The sequence below is a fragment of the Taudactylus pleione genome, unplaced genomic scaffold (genome assembly GCF_031769625.1).
Source record: "Taudactylus pleione unplaced genomic scaffold, aTauple2 ptg000154l, whole genome shotgun sequence".
Lineage (NCBI taxonomy): Eukaryota > Metazoa > Chordata > Amphibia > Anura > Myobatrachidae > Taudactylus > Taudactylus pleione.
In genome coordinates, this window is record NW_028284556.1 from 31,100,330 (window position 1) to 31,127,339 (window position 27,010).

The 27,010-nt window shown below is 40.0% G+C and overlaps 1 protein-coding gene across 4 annotated transcripts in view; it reads left to right on the top strand.

Moving 5' to 3' along the window:
• UTRN (utrophin) overlaps positions 1-27,010 on the top strand; it is a 764,396-nt gene that overhangs the window by 497,205 nt on the left and 240,181 nt on the right. For all 4 annotated transcript variants that reach the window (XM_088474412.1, XM_088474409.1, XM_088474411.1 and 1 more), the window contains 2 exons: positions 3,276-3,448; positions 12,160-12,316. In XM_088474412.1, the coding sequence (XP_088330538.1) occupies positions 3,276-3,448; positions 12,160-12,316 (330 nt within the window). The remainder of the gene's footprint in view (positions 1-3,275; positions 3,449-12,159; positions 12,317-27,010) is intronic.

Genomic DNA, 27,010 nt, shown 5'->3' on the forward strand with positions numbered 1-27,010 from the left:
TGTACATGAAGGATGCTTCATACAGCCATGGTCCATTAAAAGCCATAGTTCCTCATTAAAAGGTACAAGTTATGTTAGTATATTTTATACATTTAACTGGAAAAAAACTGTTCCAAAAGGAATGGTCATGTCACATTCAAATTCTAGTCTGAATATATATATATATATATATATATATATATATATATATATATAGCAATGTTATACTATCAATAAGCTATTTACTCTTCCTCTTCCTCCTCTTCTTCACTGAAACTGGCCACCAAATGCATAAACTGTTAGCAAAGCAAAATCTGTGTAATGGAACATGTAGTTTTGCACTGGAATATTCCCCCGTGCGTTTTTGTTGTGGATCATTCTCTCTGCAAAGTTTTGTCTTGGAGCTTTTCATCATCAGCACTCTGTCATAGAGCTTTTTACATTAGAGCTTTTCTAGCAGTTGGGCTCCCTCACACAGGTTTCCACCAACAGAACTGTGGGCCTGATTCAAAGATGTATGCTAATGCAAACGCAACTGCATTCTCTCGGATTGCAGTTGTTAAAATATCCTAATGCCTTCCAGAGCATAGCTGAGACTAGGGATGCCCACTGCTGCCTTCTCATATCCGTAAGACGACATACAACAGAGTAAACATCGGTACAACCGGCGCATATACGACAAGTCTGTCCAGCCACAAACACTGCAGCTCTCCTGACAGAGAGCTCTCATGCAGCGCAGGAGAACGCAATGTCTAATTTATGCATGTCCATGAAACGACATTTAAACGGTCAGACACCTGCGTTTGGCTAACCATGTCCCCATTACCTCCCCCTAACGGTAACTTCATTTTGCGAAAGGATCCTCTGTGCGGGCGTAATCGCAAAACAATCGCTGCACGAGTGCAATGGCTAACATACATGTGCAGTGGCAAACAATCACTCGATCGTAAAAAATCGGCATTGTGTACATCTCTAAATGAGACCCTTTGCTATGAAGCTTTCCACAGGAGAGCTCTGTCACTGAGCTGTCTAGCAGAAGGGCTTTATCATGGAGCTTTCTGAGGCAGAGTTGTGTTGCACCATTCTAGTTCTGAAAATGAAAGGTTCCGCACAACCAGGGCTCCATCAGTGAGCAGTGACTGAAGTGCCTTCCAGGCATAGTTTCATCTCTTGTCATGACTCCTGCAATCAGAATCTGCTCTCTACTTTTACTTACATTTCATATTAAACAGCATAATCCAATACTTAGAAAGAATTGGATAGCTTTTATTATACAGATAACTTATTTGATATAGATAACCAGTGTTGTTTTCTATTTGGGTTTGAAAGATGACGGTAGTGTTTCCGAGCCTGTAGTGTTTTTCTCATCTGACTCCAAACAGAACTAAATACAAAAGGAGATAAGTATTTTTCTATATGAGCAGAACATTGAAATTGCTGCTATATATCTACTGAAAATGCATCATATCAGCAGCATTATTCAGTAAAATGTTTCATGTTAGCTTCTCTTATTCACATTTTCAAGTTAAGATAGCTCTTTTGTAGGTAACTCTTATATATATAATTAGGAAATTTGGAAAGTGATTTTATTTTGGTGTTGTATTATGGAGAGCATACATAGTGCATTTATTCTCTTGTACATCTACATGCAGAACTCTGTCCACTTTGCAAAATGTCGATATTCACAATGTCGACATGGTCATAATGTTGACTGTGAAAATGTTGATAGGCAGAATGTCAACAGTGGATTTTAGGATTAGGTTTAGGCTGCGGCTTGCTTTAGGGCCAATGCAGGGTATAAACACCTGTAAATGCTTTGTTGACATGCCGACTGTCGGCATTCATAATATTGACTTTCTGGCAATGTCAGCATTTTGTCAGTGTCAACATTGACATTTAAGATATCCACATCACATTCATGTTGATATTCTGACAGTGTCGACATGCGGGTGTCAACATTCTGAATGTTAAAATTTTGTATCATACCCATTGTATACTCCAGTGTACTATACTGTGAGTAGTTGTAACAAGGTTTTATTTTTTTATATACTAAAGGGGAGGAAACAACTTAAGTTGTAGTAACAACAGGGTAGTGTGACATAAAAACAATGACTAAATGTATTTATTTTTTAAACCTATGTAATTGTGCTTTTTTAAAAATGGTAAAATGTTTTTTTTTTTTTAATGGACGTTTATCATTCAGTTGAAAAATGTATTGTGACTAGTTCTGATTACTGGTTGCTTAACATGTCAATGTAGCAAATCAACATTTAAATTCAAACAAATTGAAAATATAAACTTAGATATTGAACCACGAAGTTGGTGACCAAAATGGGTGCAGACCTACCTTGACACAAGGGACACCCTTAGTGCTCTCAATATAGACACAGCAAACATATTATTGTGTCAGGATTGGTGCTACCCAGTGAGAGCCATATGTAAAACAGGGTGAGCATAATTGATACTAATGTGTAAACCTCCTGGGTATAGATAAACTAAAAACATGTAATCTGAATAACAATGAAGGGCTTGGTTCCGAAAATGTAGGCACTAATTATGAATGACTACAAGAAGTTTGAAGAAAAAAGATTGCAAATTATTCTAAAATTGCACAAAAATAAAATAATAAAATGAGTTGGATTGACTGTATATGTTCCATCGACATAACACATGTCCTGTTATGTGCATGTAGATGGTACATATGCTGATTCTATTTAATATATAGGGAGGTTACATACAATACATGTCTTCATGAATACTTCCTGTAGTCATTTGTAATTAGTGCCTACATTTGTTGGAACCAAGTCCTTCACTGTTATTCAGATTACGTGTAAACAAAATAATGCCAGATAAAGAGGTGATGGCGGGCACTTGCAGGATTTCCTTTAGGGACTGGCATCTGCCCAGTGCAAAAATGACCATCAAAGTACAGGGACAATGAGGTGGAATCTATTGAATTGATTAAAACCTTGCCCAAAGCATGTTCACTTCCTATATATATGCAGTGCAAGGGTGGGAACACATAATAGAGATGCAACTGGCCTCCAAGTGGTTACAGCAGCAGGCACAGAAACACAAATGGTAATGTTAGTATAGAATGTAATTATTTTGTGAAATATTTTATTTTATTTATGGATTTGTCCACCCTGTTCTATTATTATTTTAAGAAAGCATTATTTCCCCAGTCCATTTGTTAGATATAGGTAATTAATTATCTGTTGTGGTTTGAGGAGGTAACTGTTTTCCATTTGGTTTATACTGTAGTAAGGCTAATATGATTATTTGTTGTGTTTTAGGATATTCAAGCAGAGATAGATGCCCATAATGATATATTCAAGAGCATTGATGGGAACAGGCAAAAGATGGTGAAGGCTTTGGGGACCTCAGACGAAGCAGCATTACTTCAGCATAGACTGGATGATATGAACCAACGCTGGAACGACCTGAAGTCCAAATCAGCCAACATCAGGTAAAAAGTTCTCTCATTATGTAAATAATATTATGTTTTGGGTTAGTCCCAAAGGTTGTTTTATGCATATATAGCAGATATATCTGTAGATGATGGTCGTTCATATACACTGAATGACCATCATCTTCCAGGCAGCCACAGGTCCCGCTGGTGGGTCCGCCTCCCTCCCCATCAGCAGACCGTCCGTACACACTTGCCGATGGACAGATATGTCTGCAGATATATCTGTCCATAGGCTGTGCAGTGTGTACCCAGCTTTAGGCTGCCACACATAGGGTGGTATCCAACTAGCCCCGAACATTATTTGGATGCTAATGGATTCCCCTGGGCTATCTAATTAGCCCTGAAAGACGGCACTTATCATATTATTTGGGCTTGATGAGTCCCGAAAAATAATCCCCAAAAAGTGCTGTGTTTTCGCTACTGCTATGGCGAAAACACATAAGTTCGTGAACTTTTCACGGATACTATATGGGCAAAATTTAATAAGGTGACAGTATAGAAAATGTGAGAGTTTAGCAGTAAACTCTCACACTTTTTAAACTCGCCCAATGTAATAGAGTCCGAGAACATACAAACTCGCATGATTTTAGACTCAAAAAACTCTCACAATTTAAACTCTCATCCAGCTGTTTTCCCATTGTTAAGCTAAAACTTGACTAATGTGAGAGATTACTGCTAAACTGTCACATTTTCTAAACTCTCACCCTATTACATTTGGGCCTATGCGTTTTCGGCCGAAAAATCCTGTTCGGCCGAACAAATAAGATACGGGCATTAACGTCGAAAAACGGGCATTAACGGAGAAAATTCCCCGTTTTTCACCCTTGGAAAATATATCTGGCTAATCGGATGCCCCCCTAGACTGCTTCTGCATTTGGACTACCAAATTAATGAACAGTATGTCTACACACATAGATATATCTGGCAGAATTGCAATTGGACTGAACGACTGGATCACTTCTGCTGTAACTAGGGCCAGTAACTGTGATAAAAAAAATACCACACACATAGTTGTTACCTTCTGATTGGATTTACAGATATGAACTATGGTGATCCAATAGACTTAGATGGGTTTATAATCAGGAATGGTTCAGAAATGCACATGCTGTGTTATCAGGCCACTTGCCGGTTATACCTCACATTATTGTAATGTGTGCTTATAGCATTAGTTTCAGTTTGAGTTAAGAAAGAGGGGCCCCTACTTAACAATGAAGTAAAACCCCTTTAGCTCTCGCTAAAGGGGTTATGCCTCCCTTTCTGGATTTAACAAACAGTGGTAATCTAAGATTACCGCTCTTTGTCAAGCATCGCTGGCGAGCGCAATTTGGTCCCCATTGCCGGGAATGGAGACCCGGCAGTGCCTTTCCAGCTTCAGCGAAGCCTTCAGGCACTGCCAGGTCCCAGTGTCATGCACATGCGCGTAATACCGGTGGCCAGAGTTAGGCTGCCAGCAACTGAGCGGAGGACCTCGCCGAGGAGGAGGACTTTGCGGGACCTCGCCTGGAGGGGTAAATATTGGTAAATACCAGTGGATTTTTCGTTAGTATCACAGTGATACTAAACTAAAAATTCCGCCGGTATTTAGCTTCATTGTTAAATAGGGGCCATAGTTTAAAATACAAAATCATGCTTTCTGGCACTTTGGTGATGCACCAGTTTGGTTGGTCATCCGATGCCTATAATGTTCATACATAGGATGTCCTATGTCCTTATACTGCTTGTCTGATTCAATATAATATGCCTGATATTAAATTTCCTCTATTCACCAACAAGTGAGTTGAACAGCAGCAATTCTGAGAGCCCTCATTAATGGAAATGACTGACTAGACTGCACTATACATATTAAAACACTTGTTCCAAGACAGAAACAGCATTGAAGATGATCTTTGAAATAGGTCATGCACCTTTAATAGATCAATGTATATTTCTTTTATCCATGAAGTGCAAAGCTTTTATAACCTCACAGTCCTCATGTTTTGACACCCTTCAGTCTGAACGGAAAAGTGCAGAGGACAGTTTTAGATGTGTGAAAAAATATGCTCTGTAACAATGGCCTAGACCTCGGCAGTATTTAGTTCCCATTATTCATGCAGAAATACAGAAATATTACTAGAAAAAGGCACTGATTCACTGTTCACATTTACTTTACATTTAAGTTACAGTCATAGAAACACATAGGTGCACATGCTGAATATGAACGCATTTGCGTCTAAAATTCACACACGCTAAACCCTTTCAATAAATAAGTGTAATTGTGCGTATATGCAAAGTTGCAGAAATCACAACATGCAAGCAAATCTGCGACAGTAGCATGTGCGCCAGACTCATATCATGCATACATCGGTTATACACTTGCACCCAATTATTTTATATTTTTTAACAGAAATGTTTTCGAGGTTTTTCAAAACACATAAGCAAAGAAAGGAGTGTGGGGTACAGAAAAAAAAAGAGAGGGGGTAATCAAATAGTCATCGAACATCAATAGAACAAATGCACATCTGGAGATACATTGATACAGAAATAAATCATTGATACAGAAATAAATTGGTAACACCTGGCATAGTATAAACCAAAAGTCTTAGCAATGCAAAGACACAAGTCCAAATACGATAATAATAATAATAATTACAGACATAAGAAAAACATATGAAAAACAAAACTAGGGGCCCACATCACATATCTTGCTGCATTATAATTGGAGAATCTGGAGCTGGGGAGCTAAGTGTACGGGAACGCCTAAAAGGGGGCATCCACTACACGATTTTAGCATGCGATTGAATGATAACGACGTCGTTGTCGTTCATTCGTTTAAAAATCGTTTATAAATCGTGCAGTGTTTGGTCGTTAACGCGCTCCCACTGGTCGTTTGATCGTCTCGTCAGTCGACTGAACATGCAGGTCAATTTCACTTGATCTATTAAAGATCGTTTGCAAATCGTTCACAAATCAAGGGAAAATCGTTTAGAGATTGGACAGGGAGTAGATCGTCTAGTGGATATGCCCCTTTAGAGTGCTAGTTCCGGCTCCCTCAGTAACGTTGTAATGCCATGAAAGCCATTTCATCAGAGGAGAGGAGAGGGGAAGTAGGATACTGCAAAGGTGTCCATTCAAAATTACATAGAATTTTAGAGATCACTTTAGACAAATTAGGGAAAGTAGGAGAATTGCACAGCTAATGTGACTCTGACTGGGAGTATAATTTGTCCACTCAAGTAACGTTCAGTATTAGGAATGGACTAAGGACACCAATTCAATAAAGCGAGAACTGGATTCTGATTTACAATTATTCAAAGTACTTTAGACAGTGAATCAAAAACTTCTACCCAGAGACCTCGAAGGTCTGGGCAATCCCAAAAAATATGAAAGAGCGTTCCCTCCTCCGAGCATTGCCTCCAGCAATATTTTGAGCAGGAGGACCACATTTTATTCAATTTGAGCGGGTTAAGATACAATCGATGGAGCAATTTGAAATGCATCTCAATATGGTTAGGGCACCTAGACCAGTGATTTTCAACCTTTTTCAACTTGTGGCATGCCGAACAAGATTTTAAAATTGCCAAGGCACACCATCAGTCTTCCACAAAAAAAACACCCACATTGGCCTCCACAGAAACAAAATAAAACATTGCCCCCCACATGAAAAAACACTGGCCCCCACAGAAAGCAAAATAATACACATTGCCCCCACATAAAAATAAAGCAATTAAACTGGCCCCCACAGAGAGCAAAAAAATACATATTTGCTCCTATCTGTCCGTGGCAGACAAAGCTGTGGGTGCACTGGGCGTTATGTGTGACCGTGTCAAGCCGCCACGCCTACAAAGAAGAGCCTAGTGATGCCAGGGCCTCAGTTTAGGAATTCAACTGCCGGCATCTCTTGCGTCACTTTTCCCCGGCAGCACACTTGGGAACCGCTAGTGTGCCACGGCACAGGGTTTGAAAAATACTGACATAGACATACAAAAGGAGTATTATAAATGTTTTCCCACTGAAGGCGGGTCAGTGCCAGATTAAGGTCCATTTGGGCCTGGAGCTGACATTTTTGAAGAGCCTATTGCATGCTGCTGCAAGGGGTGTGACCAGCATGGAGGGGGTGTGACCACTGAAGTGGGGGTGTGTACTGCACAGGTGTGTGTGGCTAGCACCATGAAGAGCATAGCTACTGCCTACAGTCAACCACCTCAATCCCTCTTTGCTTATATGAAGCATGCACCACTACCTGTTATATTTTTGACCACTGAGTGAAAATATTAAAGTACATTTGTATATATACAAAGCAAAGTTTAAACGGCACAAATAAATCATAGTGTCTAAGATATAAACCTAAAGAGAACAATATGTGCTCTCCCTCTGTTTCTTGTGGCTGCCATGTTCTTCAAACGGAATTATATATTCAAAAATCATCAAAAAATGGCTGAAAGTGTGATGAAGAGATAGCGCCTTAAGTGCAAAGTAATTTAGAAAAGGTAAAAACCTTTACAAGTTAATAACTTTCCACTGTGTTCCAAGATATCTCTGATGACAATCTTTGGGAATCTTCATTGGATATTCTCACAATAAACGTACATAAATGAACAAAAGAAAAAAGAAAATTATACTGTAAAACTGGCACACAAATGTAAGTGCTCACAACCAGGAAAAAAAGGCGGTGGTATTCAATTGGAAGTTAAAAACATAATATAACATCTACTGTGTAATTAAAGCACGCCACACGTGCTTTCTATAGATGACCAACACACCTATATAAGATCTAAAAGAGAATATAAGGCTCGTACCAACACTATTTGAACATGGTCAGATACAATGCAACATCTCCCAGAAGTGATATCATTCCAGAGATGTACATATATAAAGGGAGTTACAGAAAACAGCCTTCAATCGTGTGGTAAAAAAAAATCACCCATTTTAATTACACAACAATAAAGACTCATACAGCTTATCTGTCATGTAAGTTAGATGTGACCACAGGAATTGTCACAACGCGTTTTGTACTGCTTTATTTATTGTACGACCCACTCCGGGGACAGTGGTAGGTGGGGAGTTTGACTGGGGTGGAACACCTGTCAAACTGTAAAGCAAGGTCCTAAGGCGAGTTCACGGATGATGGAAAGCTCCCATGGAGCAGAAGTGTCCCTGATGAAAATTATGATGATTAATTGAAACGTTGGCAAGGGAAAAACTGAGTAGCATTTTTTTATTTTAATTTTTTTGTGAGTTCTACAAAACCCGTGAGTGCTGCCAGTAATGAGGATTGTGTGTGTGTATGTATATATATATATATATATATATATATATATATATATATATACAGTCAGGTCCATAAATATTGGGAAATTGACAGAATTTTCATATTTTGTCCTCTATTCACCACCACAATGGCTTTGAAATAAAACAAAGAAGATGTGATTTAACTGCAGACTTTCAGATTTAATTTGAGGGTAATTACATTCAAATCAGGTGAACGGTGTAGGAATTACAGCAGTTTCTATATGTGCCTCCCACTTTTTAAGGGGCCAAAAGAAATGGGACAAACTAAACAATCCTAAATTTAACTTTCACTTTTTAATACTTAGTTGCAAATCCTTTGCAGGCAATTACAGCCTGAAGTCTGGAACGCATAGACATCACCAGACGCTTGGTTTCATCCCTGGTGATGCTCTGCCAGGCCTCTACTGCAAATGTCTTTAGTTCCTGCTTGTTCTTGGGGCATTTTCCCTTCAGTTTTGTCTTCATCAAGTGAAATGCATGCTCAATCGGATTCAGGTCAGGGGATTGACTTAGCCATTGCATAACATTCAACTTTTTAGCCTTATAAAACTCTTTGGTTGCTTTTGCAGTATCCTTCGGGTCATTGTCCATCTGCACTGTGAAGCGCTGTCCAATGAGTTCTGAAGCATTTGACTGAATATGAGAATATAATATTGCCCGAAACACTTCAGAATTCATTCTTCTGCTTTTGTCAGCAGTCACATCATCAATAAATACAAGGGAACCAGTTCCATTGGCAGCCATACATGCCCACACCATGACACTACCACCACCATGCTTCACTGATGAGGTGGTATGTTTTGGATCATGAGCAGTTCCTTTCCTTCTCTTCTCTTCCCATCACTCTGGTACAAGTTGATCTTTGTCTCATCTGTCAATAGGATGTTGTTCCAGAACTGTAATGGCTTTTTTAGATGTTGTTTGGCAAACTCTAATCTGGTCTTCCTGTTTTTGTGGCTTACCAATGGTTTGCATCTTGTGGTGAACTCTCTATATTCACTCTTGTGAAGTCTTCTCTAGATTGTTGACTTTGACACATATACATCTACCTCCTGGAGAGTGTTCTTGATTTGGCCAACTGTTGTGAAGGGGTTTTTCTTCACCATGGAAATAATCCTTTTGTCATCCACCACAGTTGTTTTCCGTGGTCTTCCGGGTCTTTTGGTGTTGCTGAGCTCTCCGGTGCGTTCTTTCTTTTTAAGAATGTTCCAAACAGTTGATTTGGCCACACCTAATGTTTTTGCTATCTCTCTGATGGGTTTGTTTTGATTTTTCAGCCTAATGATGGCTTGCTTCACTGATAGTGAAAGCTCTTTGGATCTCATATTGAGAGTCAACAGCAACTGATTCCAAATGCAAATGTCACACCTAGAATCAACTCCAGACCTTTTACCTGCTTAATTGATAATGAAATAACGAGGGAATAGCCCACACCTGTCCATGAAATAGCTTTTGAGTTGATAGTCCCATTACTTTTGGCCCCTTAAAAAGTGGGAGGCACATATAGAAACCGTTGTAATTCCTACACCGTTCACCCGATTTGGATGTAATTACCCTCAAATTAAATCTGAAAGTCTGCAGTCAAAGCACATCTTGTTTGTTTCATTTCAAAGCCATTGTGGTGGTGAATAGGGGCCAAAATATGAAAATTCTGTCAATGTCCCAATATTTATGGACCTGACTGTATATATATATATATATATATATCTATCTAAATATATAGTGTGGTGAGAGGGGTCGTCTCTCACCTGAATTCCACACATTCTTGTGGGATCAGCTCCCTCCAAAGGCTAGCGTGAAGCCTGTGCATTCTGCAGTAGCAGTGGAGGTGCGGAACAGGTTTTCACAGTTACACATGCCCAGTTGCACATATGTTGTGTCACGCGTTGTGATGTCACATGGCTGCCATTTCTGGTGTTTCAACTGGTGGCGACCTGGGAGAGGGGAATGTGCGTCAGCCCGATGGGGTTTCAGCCCGCCGGGCTTTCAGAGAGGAATCGGGCAGCCGTGGCGCTGACAGGCAGCGGGTCCAGCAGAAAAAAATGTTTTGCTCTATACAACAGATGCTGTGGGCCTATTTTGGTTGGGGGCCTGGAGCTGCAGCTCCACTCACTCCATTGTTAATCCAGCATTGAGAGGGGTGAAGGTACACAGTAAATCAGATTCCCAGCAAAGTTGTGCTGTGAATTTGTTTCACCAAGTTATTTTTTAACCACAAAGCAAAGTATGTCATCTTTAATTGGTAGGAATAAAACATTTAGAACACTTCAGGTATAACTCCTCCTTCCTATGTACGAAAAATAAAGTTTTTGCTAAAATACACTTTCAAAATGATAATATACTATATGGAGGGGTACTGAGAAGGAGAGGAAAGTACAAATTACTGGGGCCCCAGCTTGCCTGTTTAATATGTGACTACTAAGAGGTGAGTGACAGTGAACAGGTGCCGCGCTCACCTGTCAGTGGTGCACATGACAATGCAGAGTTTTATTTCTAGGGGGCAGCCTAGCAATTCACATGCACTAGGCACCCCCGAAAGAGGCACAGTCACGCCCCAATGTGACATGGCCACCTGCTCAACACTGTAACATGCCCCGAAATTCCTATTTGTGCGCACAAATATATGCACTATACCACACCTACCCTCTCAGGTACGATTACCTCTCCAGTCGGAAGTGGGTGCAAGTGTCAGGCAATTTTGTGAGCCTACGCTGAACCAAATTGAATGTTTTACGCTATGCAACCTGACCATACTGTAAAAATGAAGGCTGTCTCATCAAACATTAGTTAGTAGACCTCCATGATAGACCCATCCAGAGATCCTTTTAGACCCGTTCATTTTAAAGGCTTTTGTTTTATGTTCATTCCATACATGCGGCCCTTGCCTAGTGACAGAATTTGTGTAGAGTGATAAATGGGACATCTCTCCAAAGCATGTGATCCATTAGTATTTGGGGAAATTATGCAATGTTAATGGTATGTTATATAATTTAGAGAGATTGGCTGTGAGTGGTCTTATTGGGCAAACAAACAAAGCCAACTGCAACAGAGCATAACATTTCATATGACATCCAGTGGTGGTGAATTCTTTCCAAGAATACAGTCATTCAGTAACACCGGTCCAGTGGGAGTACAACAGTGCTCATCTGCACAATGTCACTGCTACCAAGCTTGGAAGAATGTAGTAAATGAACGATTAGAGTGACTCCAATTGATGCGTGTTTTGTATGTATTGTGATCACTGCACTGAAATTCCTTCACTCAGAATTCCTTGTGCTTTGCGATGGTAATGAATTTGCATCACTGTACAAATAATGAATTTGACATTTGCAAGTAAGATTTTTTTTTTCTATGTAGAACCATAGCTTAGCTTGGTGGTTATTATAAACCTACATTGTACTACAAGAAACTATACACCTTTTTCATTTGCTTTACTGCAGAACACACTTGGAGGTGAGTGCCGATAAATGGAACCACTTGCTAAAATCCCTGGAAGAGCTCATCTGTTGGTTAGATGTTAGAGATGAAGAGCTGAAGAAGCAAATGCCCGTTGGAGGAGATGTCCCCACAGTACAACAGCAGCACGACTTCTGCAGGGTAAGGGAAAGAAAGTTTCATAAATCTTTTTATATTGTGATGTTTTTTCCTCTGTTACTCATCAAACGCCAATATATCCAGGTCATAAACAGCGTCAAATGCTTATTAACCATCCTTACGGAGATTTCTATGAAGCGAGTCTGTTTAGGTGTCCGTGTCTTGCTGAGTGTTTAGTTAGAAAAGCATGTACCACTGGACATGTCACACTGCTGCCGAAGAGTGAGAAGCAGTATGGTGGATATGTTAAGGGCCTCTTGTGGTGCCATTAAAGTAATTAACAAACCACAGATTCTATAGACCAACAATGTTTCTTTATGCCTTTGTCCGGCTAGTGCATTCCAAGCTTCATGCTAATTTCACGGTCACTGTAAGCACTTAACACCACTTTATAACCACTGAAACAGGTACAAATTGTCGGCCATTATCTGTATGGGGACAAGACATGATCTCCATGATCACAGAGTTGGCAGAGAAAAAAAGTTTTGCACCCTTCCGGGAAAACAGAGATTGCTCCTGTAATTGCTTCCACCCCTTTACCTCATTTAAATAATCCTACCCTGTAAATGAAATGTAGTTTCTGCACTTAGCAAGGAATGCTGTGGATCCACTCATCTTCTCATATTGGCTGGTACAGATGCTGATCCATGCACGTTCCCTCAAAAGTAGTCACATAATGTCACAACAGAGTATTTTTTAGATTTTTCCCCTTTGTCGTTTGTAAATGTCCTTTTATTGTTTTCTGCATTTGCATACATTGTAAATCTAGGTATGGTTTGTCACTCTAAGTCTTAGCACTTCCCTGTTTGTAATAATTACCCATACTTGATGAAATTTTTTACCTACCGGCCTCCTAGGGGTTCTTTAGAAAGGTCCAGTGGGCAAGTGCAGGAGGTGTGACAATGAGATTCATGGCATTGCATAGTAGAGGATGTTTGGACGGTGATGTCATCACTTCAATTGTGAGAGTAAGGGAACATCAGGATGGGCTTTCTTATAATAGTCTTATTTTTGTTTGTTTTAAACATTCACACTAGAAGGTGTACAACGAAAAGACGCCCCATCAAATGTATAAGATAACTTCTTACAATTGGTACCTCCTACATTCTAGGGGTTATATGAGGATGGATCTAAAAGTCAGTGTCCTGATTATAATAACCGAGAAATTTAAGTTCAAATGGCTTTTATTTTTTTACATAGTCTCCATTTACTTCAATATATTTCTTCTATCAATTCCCCAACCTCTTGATTCTGTTCAGGAAAAAGTCCGGTGATTGGTCCTCAAACCAGTCCTGTACAGCTGTCATGGCATCGTAACCGGACCCAAAGGTCTTCCCACCAATGTGTTCCTTGAGCCTGAGTGTGAATAACAGTAGGCGTCATCTTCTTTATTTGTCGATATTTAGTGATGGCTCAAATTTCAGTATTCTCCATTTCTCATCTTTTAGTGACGTTGTTCCCAACTTTTAGTGATGTTGTTCAGTTCCCAACTTTTAGTGATGTAGTTCCCAATTTTTAGTAATATCATTCCAATGTTTTAGTGACGTAGTTCCCAATTTTTATTGATGTTGTTCCCAACTTTTAGTGACGTTCCCAACTTTTAGTGATGTTGTTCCCAACTTTTAGTGACGGTGTTCCCAATTTTTATTGATGTTGTTCCCAACTTTTAGTGATGTTCCCAACTTTTAGTGATGTTGTTCCCATCTTTTAGTGACGTTGTTACCAACTTTAGTGACGTTCCCAACTTTTAGTGATGTAGTTCCCAATTTTTAGTGATGTCGTTACCAACTTTTAGTGATGTTGTTCCCATCTTTTAGTGACGTTGTTCCCAACTTTTAGTGATGTTGTTCCCAACTTTTAGTGATGTTGTTCCATTTATTATTCAATATCTGCAAAAATAAAAGAATTGTGCTGTAATTTTCCACAGTGTTCTACTAAGTCCTCCAAATTTAAAATCAATCAAAATTGATTAAAACTGTCCTTTAATAAATATATCCCCAAGTCTATTTGCGTACAGGAAAATACTATGCGACTTCCCCCTAAAAATGAAATACCCCCAAAATGTGCCTTCTTTAACCTATTGTCTCATTTAAATTCAATTGTGAGGCATATCCTAAATCTTTCAATTACACATCATGTGCTGCCCATCTGTTTCAGGATATTCATGACGGCTGCATGTTAAAACACTACAGTCATATAGCACATTTTAGCACAAATTAAAAATCAATGTAATAGATAAAGGGAAATGAGCTAGCACAGACAAGTGATTACAGCTTGTCAATATAAGCTCTCTCAATGATTTATAGAAGCTGGTAAGCAAAAGTCAAGTGTTACATAACAATATTCAACCATGTCAAAGCCTTAACTGTCCTTTCTTGTTAATACAAAGAATTCCTTCTTTGCTTGAACCATAGGAAAGAAGGATAATTTTAAACTTGCTTAAGGGGCCTACTCAATGGTGTGGACAGTTTGTGTAATTAATGTGCAACAGTATGTTGCCCAAGTAAAATCTTGATGATGAGCTGCAAACAAAAGGATTACATCTTGCTTCAGGGCAATATAAACACACCATGTATAAACACATATCACCATCAACATTTATTTAGGAGGCGCCACAGATTCAGCAGAGATGTACAGTCAGCAATACACAAAGCAGAACACCAGTTACAGAATAGCAATTACATCATACAAATACTTATAGGAGGAAAAGAAAACAAACAATTGCATTAGTAAATTCACAAGACAAGATGAGACATGAGAAAATAACAAACACATTAGAAAATACAAAGCAGCGTAGGCAAGGAGTGTGAGGTGGTATGAGGTGTATATGAGATTTGAGGACAGTTTATCCTTTCACCGTAGGATGTCTATGCTGAACCTGTGTTCACTGCACTTTTTCCTTTTCTGTGTTACACAATCCTCACAAATCAGTAACATTTCACAGGATAAGAAGTGCAAAATTTGAAAAATCCCACGCTATGTGCTACACATACAGATGTAAAAAAAAATCTGGATATATTGTGTAGGCGCTTACATAAACAAGTGATCATATACACATGCAAACAAATAGCCAATATTGGTTAATGTAACCATATATGCAAATAAATGGTCTTAACTCAATAGGTTAATCAAGCAGTAATCTTTATTCTAAACATATTTACATAAAAGCGTATCACAGAAAATATATTTTGTTAAACTGTAATCACAAATATGATCCTAAAATTAATGGGTAGGAACCCTATTTAAAAAGAAGATAATAGGTGAGTCATTCAACTCAAATGCATAGAATGATAAAAAAAAATGACCCTATAGAAAATAGGGAGATATAATAATTCATGGGTTTAGGGTAGAAAGTACACATACCAAGAGGGTATGCACCGAGGCCCCTTGACCACCGGATCTTGAGGATTTCCTGGAAATTGATTCAAGGGGGATAGGAAAGATGGGTCCCAATGCATAAGTATTCTTTCCTGAATCTGGTCTTCTCCCAGTTAACCATGACCTTTTCCAATGCGTTTCGACTTATAAAACAGGACTTTATCAAGGGTAATTGTTTTTTAAATAGAGTTCATACCCATTAATTTTAGGATTGTATTTGTGATTACAGCCTAACAAAATATATTTTCTGTGATACGCTTTTATGGAAATATGTTTAGAATAAATATTTCTGCTTGAATTACCAATTGAGATAAGACCATTTATTTGCATATATGGTTACACTAACCAATATCGGCTATTTGGTTGAATGATTGTATATGATCACTTTTTTATGCAAGTGCTTATGCAACATCCAGATTTATTTTTATATATAGAATTTTACTTGGTTCTTTACGGGTGATAGAACCTTGGAAATTGATGACTGTTTTTTGCTGTTTGGAGCGCTCTATTTAGGTGAAAATCTTATTTCACTGTTATTACACATACAGATGTGTCCTCATACATATAGCATTATTGCGTGTTAAACAAACCTAGTTGCGCCATGGCGTCTTTCTGGAGACTTTCCCTTAAAATGAGTCTTATTTTTGCAGCAATGCGATTATGACGCACAAGCAGCTTCTCTTGATTAACATGATATGCGGCATTCCTATATTCTGTGTGCAACTGCGGGTGAAATTAAGTCCTCAATCCTGGTTCGGATTGGAGAATTTATCTTACAGACCTGAGATCACCCAGCGAAAGTTGCGAACTCATGCATTTCACATGCAGATACACCCATCGTCGCACACAGAATATAGGCATGATGCATATCATTTTAATCAGCAGAAGTTGCTTGTTTGTCCTATTTACATTGCTGTCGAATAGGATGCGCAAGAAGCTTCTGCTGATTAAAATTATATGTTCATGCCCAGGAGCGTATTAAGAGAGGAGGGGGCCCGTGTGTATTCCCCGTTTGGGGCCCCCTTCTCTCTCCTCAGTGGCTGCCAGCAGACTGAAGGCTTAATGCCGGCGGCCACAGCATCAGTAGACTCTGGGCACTAGTCTGTGCCCAGAGTCTACTGCGCATACGCTGGTCCCCAGGGAAATGGCGTGGCTACCATTTTCCCGGCGATTTCCTCACTGCGCATGCGCAAAATGCCAGAAAAATTGCATTTTGTGTGGAGCTGAGACACCCAACGCGGGACCTCGTAGAGGTAAGTATTAGATAATATGGGTGCGGGGTTTGCGCACACTCTGCACCCATTATAGTTACGCCCCTGGTCATGCCTGTCTGTGCGACTGTGGGTGTATCTGCATATGAAATGCTACGTTACAGTGTCACAGCTGCTGACACTGTAACATAATATTGTGCATGCAGATCCATCCATCCCGCATTGGGAAGGAAGAAGTATAAGGATTTTCATTGCTGGAAACATCACACTCACGCATGCTCAATTTTCCTGGCATCCCTAGGGGCCGGCTTGTTGGTTATCACTCTCCCTCCACTGCAAATGATATTTTAATACATATTGGTCATAAAACTTCATGCTTCGTCTCAAAAATCGGTGAAGCAGGTTGAAAATGTTAATACATTTGCCTTTCAATGCAGGACTTAATACTGTAAATGTAGCCTACCAAATGTACCAAGATATTAGCTTCTCTACTTATTAGTAGCTTATACTAAAAAAAAAAACATGACTACAGAAAAATGATTGCAGTGTCATGATATGAAATATTCCTACATTCAAAAATGTTTAGCTGTTAAACTACTTACGAGATCCATTCAATCTAGATACCTGTTGTATGCATTTGCAGAAAACTGGAAAATACATGAATAATTATAAGCCTCCGCGTCTACAATAAGCAGTTATACTGATCATGCCGGAATGTTTAGTAAGAAAAAACTGTGCCTATGAAAGATACTGGTTTGGGGTACCCAATACCATTCCAATCCATTCATGTCAAAATGCTTTTCCAATGATATTCCCATGCACCTTTCTACTGTATTTATATTCATTATCTTAAAGACTCCTAACATTAAATCAACATTTATGATTAATAGACAGACCTCCTTGACCCCATCCAACCCTGATATTAAATTAAATGCAATCATATTTAATAAATAGGTCTCCTTCTCCCAAACTCAATTCTCACATTATATTAATAATAATGACATTTAATACTTGTTCCCCTGACCAGTCCCAATTTCAAATTAATAGCCTTCACATTAATTAAATATACTTTTTCCCCCTATAACGCCAAACATTAATTTTTTAGCCCTCACATGTAATAGAAATCCCTTATTGCACTTAACAGGCTCTATAATATATTAATATTACATTATTTCCACAGTACATTCATAGCAAAACCATAAAACATTGAATCCCGCCACTAGTACCAAAGTTTAAAAAGAGCAACAACATAAGTTACTGTATGTCACATATATGGGGTTGGTTATTTGTAATATAGCGTTAATTCCTCCCATACTCCAACTTCCATGTCATAATAATACCCCCACATAACATTAATACCTCCCACACCAGCCACCATATAACATTTAAAACCACCATAGCATTTGTACCCCCTGGAACTTTGCGTAAAGAGATGCTTAGACAGTGAATATATTTATAGGGAGTACGAAGTTGTAGCTAAGAGGAGCAGTACGATGCGTTTCAGCATATTGGTGGCTATGTAATTTATTGTATTTATATTAGTTTGGCAGTCTTCAGCTATGAATACATTAAAAAGACCACTCATGGTTTATTCATTGAATTTTTATTGACATACAGTAATTGGTGACATTCTTACTAAACCTAGACAAATTTACCCAGCAACCAAAGAAAATATTTACACTTATAAAAAGCCACCATGTACAGTAGTAATGCAAAGACCAATCCTGCAGCACAAATCCTGATACATTTACATAATAGCAGTCATATGACATCACAGAAGAGAAAAAGTAGTCCTCCATTGCTCTGCACCACTCAGACATAAATTATATATACATCTTGTTTTTTTTTGTGTATTTGGACTGAACCTAATTATCCCTTTCCATTCATTGAAAATGTATAATAGATTTAGCATCTTCCAAACACATATAGCTGGTCGCCTGTATTGAATGACTGCATGAAAGTACAGTGAGACCTACAGTAACTCTGCAGTGAGCAGTTGGGGTGTGAGGCTCATTAAAGTGTCCAGTACAAGTGCAAGCAAGCATAGCACTGTGCTCTATAGAAGTGATTTCACAAAGAGAATGCTACTTTTCCTGAGCTTTATTTGCTGTCAATACCCTTAGCTCAAGGTAAAGTAAACTCTGCTAGAAGATGCACTTAGTGGCAACATTGTAAGTGATATGTCAGCAGCAGTATTGATTAATTGATTGCAGTAAAAGTTTATTTTTTCCCTCTGGGCTCCAGCTAGTGTAAGGAGAAGGTTAGTAAAATGGATCAGCACAGCTGTAAACTTTAACGACAGTACAGTCTCCTGGTGCTGATTGTAGTGTTATATGTTCCACTGTATGTAACAAATTCCATATATCCAGATGATTTATATCTTTCTCAAGTTTTTAAATAGGCACTGGCATGCAAGTATGTCCTACAGAGTCCTTTAATGTCTGTTAGTTTGTTTGATCTGTCGCCCCTCAGTGAAGGTCCCAGCCATTTCCTTATGGAACAATCTCCCCGCATGTAGTGAAATACTGCTATGACATTGATTTTCTAGCAAAAGTGTTTGTTACGATTTCTAGGTCTTACTTTTGCAGAATTATAGGAACTGCAGGAGAAAGCAACATCAATTTAAAGAGGGCTGGTGAAATTACATTCTGAGAACTAACTACATTTTGATTAAGCCTGCTCTGTTCTTATGTCTCGGGCATTACAAATCTCATTATGTGGGGAACTGTTCTGCAAACAATAAATGCAAACTGCAAGCAGAAGTATGGCAAGTTAACGTTTTATTAATGCCTGACTATTTGTTCATGTAAATTCATTGGGTTATAAATTATTATATGGAAGAAGAAAAAGACATGGCTGTGTTAGATCAACTCACCTGTAATAAAGCACATGGGTTAAACTCTCTTGGAGTTTTATGGGGGTTGGGGCTTATTCTGAGTTGCACGCAAAGTGCCTGTAGTTTTAGGAAGCCTGATATACTATCTGATGTTAATACGATAATCCGTTGGGCTAATGCAGGGGTTTCGGCAGATATAGATTGCCGAATGAAAAGATAATCTAAAGCTGGGTACAATCAGCAATCGTTCCGACTTTCCAGGCAATTTCCCTTGAGCCCAGAACTAGCGATATTGAACATACACACATCGCAATCTTGCAAACGACCGAACAATGTATCATATTGTTTGTTCGTATATGAATTATCATTGCTCCTGTACACACTAGAACAACCATCTTTAAGATCATTGATTGGGAGTGGCAAGAAGTGACGTCTTCAGAGGCAAAATCGGAAAAACATATCTCCTGGTTTGTCCGGTTCGCCGTACACACTAGGCGATGTTTGCCATATCGCTAGCGATGTCATCAGGTTTGATGTGCAGCACATCAAACCTGACGAAGTCGCATGTGACCTCGGGAGCGCGCATATTGGCTGTACACACTGAGCGATGTAAGCGATTTGTCGTTACGAAACAGCAAATGGCCCGACATCGCTCCAGTGTGTGTACCCAGCTTAACTGAATCCCTGTTATTTAGGTTCAGACTTGCAAAAGATAATTGCTAGGAACTACACTAGAAAGGTAAAGACTGATGTTTCCCATCATTTAAATTCCTGTCACAGAGGGACTGCTCTGTGGGCACTCTGTAGCTATATTATCTATTGTTTTAGTAATGTTTCCTTTTATACTTTTATGTTTAACATTTCCAGACACAACTTGAAACACTAGTTCAACGTTCTTGTATGTTCGCTTCACCAATAAAGCTGTTTTATGTCTGCAGAGTGAATTCCCTGATGGTTCATGACTCAAACAACAGTTCCTGAGTTGTATGCATCTTGTTTTATGTGGGAAGATGGAGGGAAATGTTATTATTAAGCTTGCTGTCAATGCGTTTTATGCAAGTATATAGTTCCCTTAAATGTGCTTTAGTCACACATTTTAAATTAACAGAGTGAGTTATTATCTGCCTGACAAAGATTAGCATGAGCGTTATTATTAGCCAGCACTCAGCATCTAAATCATTTTTTTATTTCAATCAACATCTTTTCCCCGCAGCTTTCTTCCTGAAGCTTTGTTTCCTAATCTTAAATAATAATTACTTTGTTTTTTAAAAACGTTATTGAACGATCCATACATTCAGCAATCATACATAACTCTATACTTTTAGTATTGCAGGCCATTGTATATTTGATTTAAGATCTTTGTTCTTTGAAATTATGTAATAATTTCAGTATAATTATGTGTTAAGTATTCATCAAATAAATACATTCACTTCATATTTAACTGCCTTACAGAAGCCATCGCCCCATGTATAAAGACGCCCGCCAGAATGAGTGACAGTACAAGCCGTTTGTGGGTGCTGACAGGGATTGTTCGATTGAAATGGGGGTGTGGAGGTGTGAACACAGGCGTTTTGGAATGTCTAAACGCCGTTTCAGAGGCTTGCATACTTAAGACGGAGCGTCATAGTAGACGTCACTTGGTTGAATTTCACACTGAAGCACTTGCAGTGCTTGCGGTAGGGTATGGTCTGCCTCAAGCGCTTTGATCGCATTCGCTTCCGATGGTAGTCGATGGTACCGTTGGTTGCATACACTTCTTGGAGATGACGTGCGTAAGTGGGCATCTTAAGACAGGCTGGTGGGCGTCTTATGCACACCACGATCGCACACCAAGACATAATGGGCGTGCTAATGCCTTGCCGTACGATTGCCTGCCTTGCTGTGGACGCGCCAGATTTGCATACGCTGGGTACGAGCATACGCATCTAGCGAGTAGGTCTGAATCGAGCCCACTGTTCCAACCCGTGTCTCAAGTGGGTCAGCCCCTTTCACACTGCACCTTGGACCTGGGTTATTCCGGGGTAGACCCCGTTCACACTGAACCCGTGTGAGCCCTGCAAAACTTGTGTGTGTCATTACAAATGGACATTTTTCAGGCTCACAAAAATTAGGTCATTAAAAGTGGGTAATGACTACTCCACAGCTGCCAATTAGCTCATTTTAGGCATGACCTGGGTCAAATGACCCTAATCACGCCTTTCACACAGCATCGTTACCTGGGTCAGTGCCAGGTTCAACCCTGGTAGCGACAAGTGTCTGATTGCCAGGACACACAACCCAAGTTGACCCTTTCACATCAAGACATGACCCTGGTTGCCCCGGCAATAACCCGGGCTATAGGTGTGGTGTGAAAGGGGTATTACAGTGAGGCACATTGGTATTTGCTTTATATAATTATGGCTGCACTGCACTAGAACTCAATGTGTGCCAGTACTATAAGCTGCACATATAACAGCCAGTTGCAATATATCAGGGGTTGTCATGTGCAGTACAGTAACCACTTGCAGGTGCAATTTAAACTTGCTGTCAGGATACTAGAGTTGCCTGAAGCTGTTCCACCCATGCCAACTGGTGCTTCTTGTGCTGATCCACCACTGACTATTCCTGCGCCCTATCACTGGGTTACCCTCTAGCCTGCCGACAACCCCTGGTTATCCCCTATGAGGGAACAAAACTTATCCAGACAAATATCTGTTTGTATAATTTGATTTGGGTTTATAACCAATACTACAGCAGTTTTAAGAAAGGGTAAAAACACTACAGGAGCATATTTTACAATATGCAACACATACACAACACAGAAGACATGAAGGAACTAGTCTGCTTGTTAGCCAATGTTGGGATGTCTGTTTGCGGCTCATATCCTGACCATCAAAGCTTCTCTTCCCAAATCTTCCGGTCCTGCACCAGTCTCATTATACTGTCACTCAGAAAGTGATGTGGTGCCCGATCTTCAGTCTAGCAGGTGCCTATAGCCCACACTATCCATGACAATACATCTACTATTCCAAAGAGAGAGATGCAGAAGTATGGACTCTTTTTACAGACCCCAGGTCAGTCTCCTTCCTGCCAACATTAGCTCCTCTCTGTTGAATGTATCATATTAACCCAATGGATCTCCCAAGAGAAACTGAATCGCTGCTGATGAAATCAGAAGTGCAATTTCGTGGATTTCAAACAGTACATACCAATAACATACAACAGATGATCAGGATTTAAAAATATTTAATGAAATATTTCAACAATATTGATGTGTGCACACACAAGAGACTTGTCATGATTATTATTATCATCTTTTAATGTTTACATTATTTTATCGCTTTACATGTTGTATTTTGTATTGATTGTATATTCACATACATTGTGAGAGATTTATAGGATATACTAATATAAATGTGAGTAAATAAAAGGATTTGATTTTTAACTAACGGAGCCATGATTGGTGATTGATCTATACATTTTCTGCCATTTCACAATTTAGAGATTTATATTAGCTCAGTTCTTTGAATATATTTCTCTTTCTAGTGTGTTTAATGGGCATTCACAAATCCCATGATTTAGGACATGCAGATATAATTTAACATATAAATAAATATACCAACCAATTATATATTGGGACTTTAAAGAAGTAACTGATGTGTTAGATAAGCGCCAAGATCATTAGATTCTTTATACATCCTATGTTTGAAAGCATTCTTGCTTTGCAGCATTTATTCCACACCTGTCTAAAACTTTTGCACAGTACTGTAAGTTTGGCGTAAGCTTTAGATTTCACTTTTTGCCCACAGGCAGGGGTGTAGAGAGCGCCGCCGGGCCCCGGTAAAAGGGGGTGTGGCCTAATTGCAGGAGGCGCGGTCACGCCCCCTTGAAAAAAAAACATACTTTTGCTGCGCATTGGGGAGGGGGCGCTGTGAGCCCCTCAGCCCGGCACAAAGCCAGGGGGGGCGCGATCAGTGTGATCGCTCCCCCCCTCAGGCATAGGAGATTGCTGTGGCTGCTTCTTAGCAGTCGCGAGCAATTTCCAACTGCAGCTCAGCACACGCTGGGCTACTGCGAGGGAGGAAGGGAGGGGGGGCGGTGCCGGACCCGGGTCCCCGCCGGGCACCTTTGGAAGCCCGGATAAATTGTACCCACTCCCCCACCCTCTCGGCGCCCCTGCCCACAGAGCTGCGTTTTTGCTTGACATCAGTTAGTTTCAGTTTCGAAGTTCAAAGACATATTCTCCAGTAAACTACAATCTATAAGTAAGTTATACAGAAAATCGATAATTCAAAGTTTTTGGGTGAAACGCTCACTGAAATCTGCTTACCTGTGGTCTGACATTCATTTAGTGCTGACTGGAGCGAGGATATTGTGGCAGACATTACTGGACTCTCCTCTTTTTCTGTCCAGTATGTGTGTGCTACTGTACATTTCAAAAGCGGGCAGTATTGTCCCATACATGCAAAATAAATTCCATTAGTATCCCTTGCAGATTTACAGGATCATAAAGCTTTGTAACGTGTATCAGTGCAGTCCATATTGTTTGCTTATTATTAAGATACTCTTTCTTAGTCAAATATGTGGGATGATAAGATGATAAGATATTCAGCAGTTCTAAATAGCAAACCACTGCTTTGGTAATGAAAATAATCCATTATTGCAATGTGTTCTCCTACAGAAAATAATCAGGGCAAATTGTATTGCACAAATTATAATAATAGCCCAGGAATTTTGCATAATTATTATTATTTCTTTAAAATACACCCACAAATGATTTAACAATCTGTGTAGCATTATTCAGACATAAATCCTTTTCTGTGAGTTTGAAAAAGTATTTTAGATTTAAATACAATTGGAAATGTCTTGACTGAATGGATGTTCTTTAAAAACGTAAAATGTTTAATGTATACAGTAGGGCAGAGGTTCTCAAACTGTTCACGTTTTCCAGGTCACCCAGCAGGAGCACAGGTGTAGTCATTACTAACTGACACATTTTTAAAGATCCACAGGTGGAGCTAATTATTTCACTTGTGATTCTGTGAGGAGACCCTGAAAACATGCACTGTTTGGGATCCTGAGGACCGAGTTTGAGAACCTGTGCAATAGGGATTATGGTGTCACTTGAAAATATATATGTGTGTGTGTTACGTGACCATTACATGCACAGAAAATCAAGATTGCTGCTACGTTGTGTTTTGTTCAAGTGCAGAGTATTATATTGAGAACTGTGCTACAGGTTTGCCTTTTACCATACTGTACATGTGCAGGTGCATAACCCGCAATTGCTGGCTCTATAGCAAACCTCGGTCAGAGAATCCAAATTGTGCTTCACTGTGTATGCCCCAGTCCCAGCGCATATTCAGAAGAGTGGATGAAGAAGCATTTCCGTAACTCATAGTAGTCTCACTCCCTGCAGCAGATAGAATGTTGCCTTCCTCTTGTTTTCCTTGTAGATACGTTACTCACCTAGTGATTTTGATGCTCCTGTGGCCAATGGAGTAACTAGGGTCTTCAGAGCCCAGGGCAAATTTAAGATTGGAGATATGACACAGATACAAACAGACATATACACATACACTGACACATATACACAAACTGCCATAGATACACACTGACACAGATACACACACACTGACACATACACCATGACACATATACACACACACACCACGACGCATTTACACACCATGACACATTTACACACACCATGACACATGTACACACACTGACACATATACCTACATACACACATACACTGACACATACTCACTGACACATAAACATACACACATACACTGACACATATACACGCACACTGACACATATACACGCACACTGACACATATATACACACTCTGACACATATACATACACACAAACACTGACACATATATACACACACACACTGACAAATACACTTACACACTGACACATATACACATACACACACACACTGAAAGCCTATACAGACACTTACACACACATAAAGCCTATACAGGCACACACTAACACACACATAAAACCTATACAGACACACACTTACAAAGCATTTACAGACACACACACACAAAGCCAATACAGGCACACACTTACACACACACACAAAGATTATATAGACACACACAAAGCCTTTACAGACACACACACACACACACAAAGCCTATACAAACAGACACACACACACAAAGCTTATACAGACACACACTTACACACACAAAGCCTATACAGACAGACACACACACAAAGCCTATACAGACACACACACACACATCGAAAGCCTATACAGACACACTTACACACAAAGCCTATACAGACACACACTGAAAGCGTATACAGACACACACACTGAAAGCCTATACAGACACACTTAAACACACAAAGCCTATACAGAGAAACACTTACACACACAAGGCCTATACAGACACACACACACACAAAACCAATACAGACAGACACACACCCAAAGCCTATACAGACAGACACTTACACACACTGAAAGCCTATACAGAGACACACACTTACACACACACACAAATGCAGCCAGCAGCCCCCCACATAAAAAATGAACACCTCCCTCCCCTCCTGCGGCAGTTTAGCAATCCAATACACCCCCCTAAGAACTTACCTGTGGTGAGCGGGCAGCGGCGATGGAGAGCGCCGGAGAGGGAAGAATCACTCCCCCTAGAGGCAGCCAAGCCAGCAGCAGGCTAGCAGGCACACTTGCCTGCTCGTTAAAAAGCAGACTCAGGACACAATGGTGGGGGGAGGGCGTGCGGGTACGATGCCCTGCCGGCAGCGCCCCTCTCTGCAGAGCTTGCCATGGCGCCCAGGGTACGTACCCTGCTCGTCCTGCCCTAGTTATGCCACTGCCTTTGGCACCTCCACATAGAGCACTGCCCACTGACAAGACATAGAATCAGCCAGCAGATGTTGAGATGCTGCCTGCTTATCATCCATGTGATACCCCTTTCGTATGAAGCTTATGACCTGGGATATTTCCGGGGTAACCCAGGCCCTGGCCCAGCGTGTGCTGGGTTAGGGAGAGAGACTGCTGCAGCAGTGGTTAAGTGGATGCCGCATTTTGTTAAATTGCCGGGGTATAAAGAGTGGCCCTGCCTGGATAAACTACAGCCTAAAAGGGACCCACGTTATTTGACCCAGGTTAAGTTTAAAAGCTGCTGATTGGCTGATGCAGATACCCGCCTTAAGAGAGTGACATGCAGTGAAGACACGGGTGCAATGTGAATGGTGACAACCCGTGAATAACCCGGGTCCAAGGTGCAGTATGAA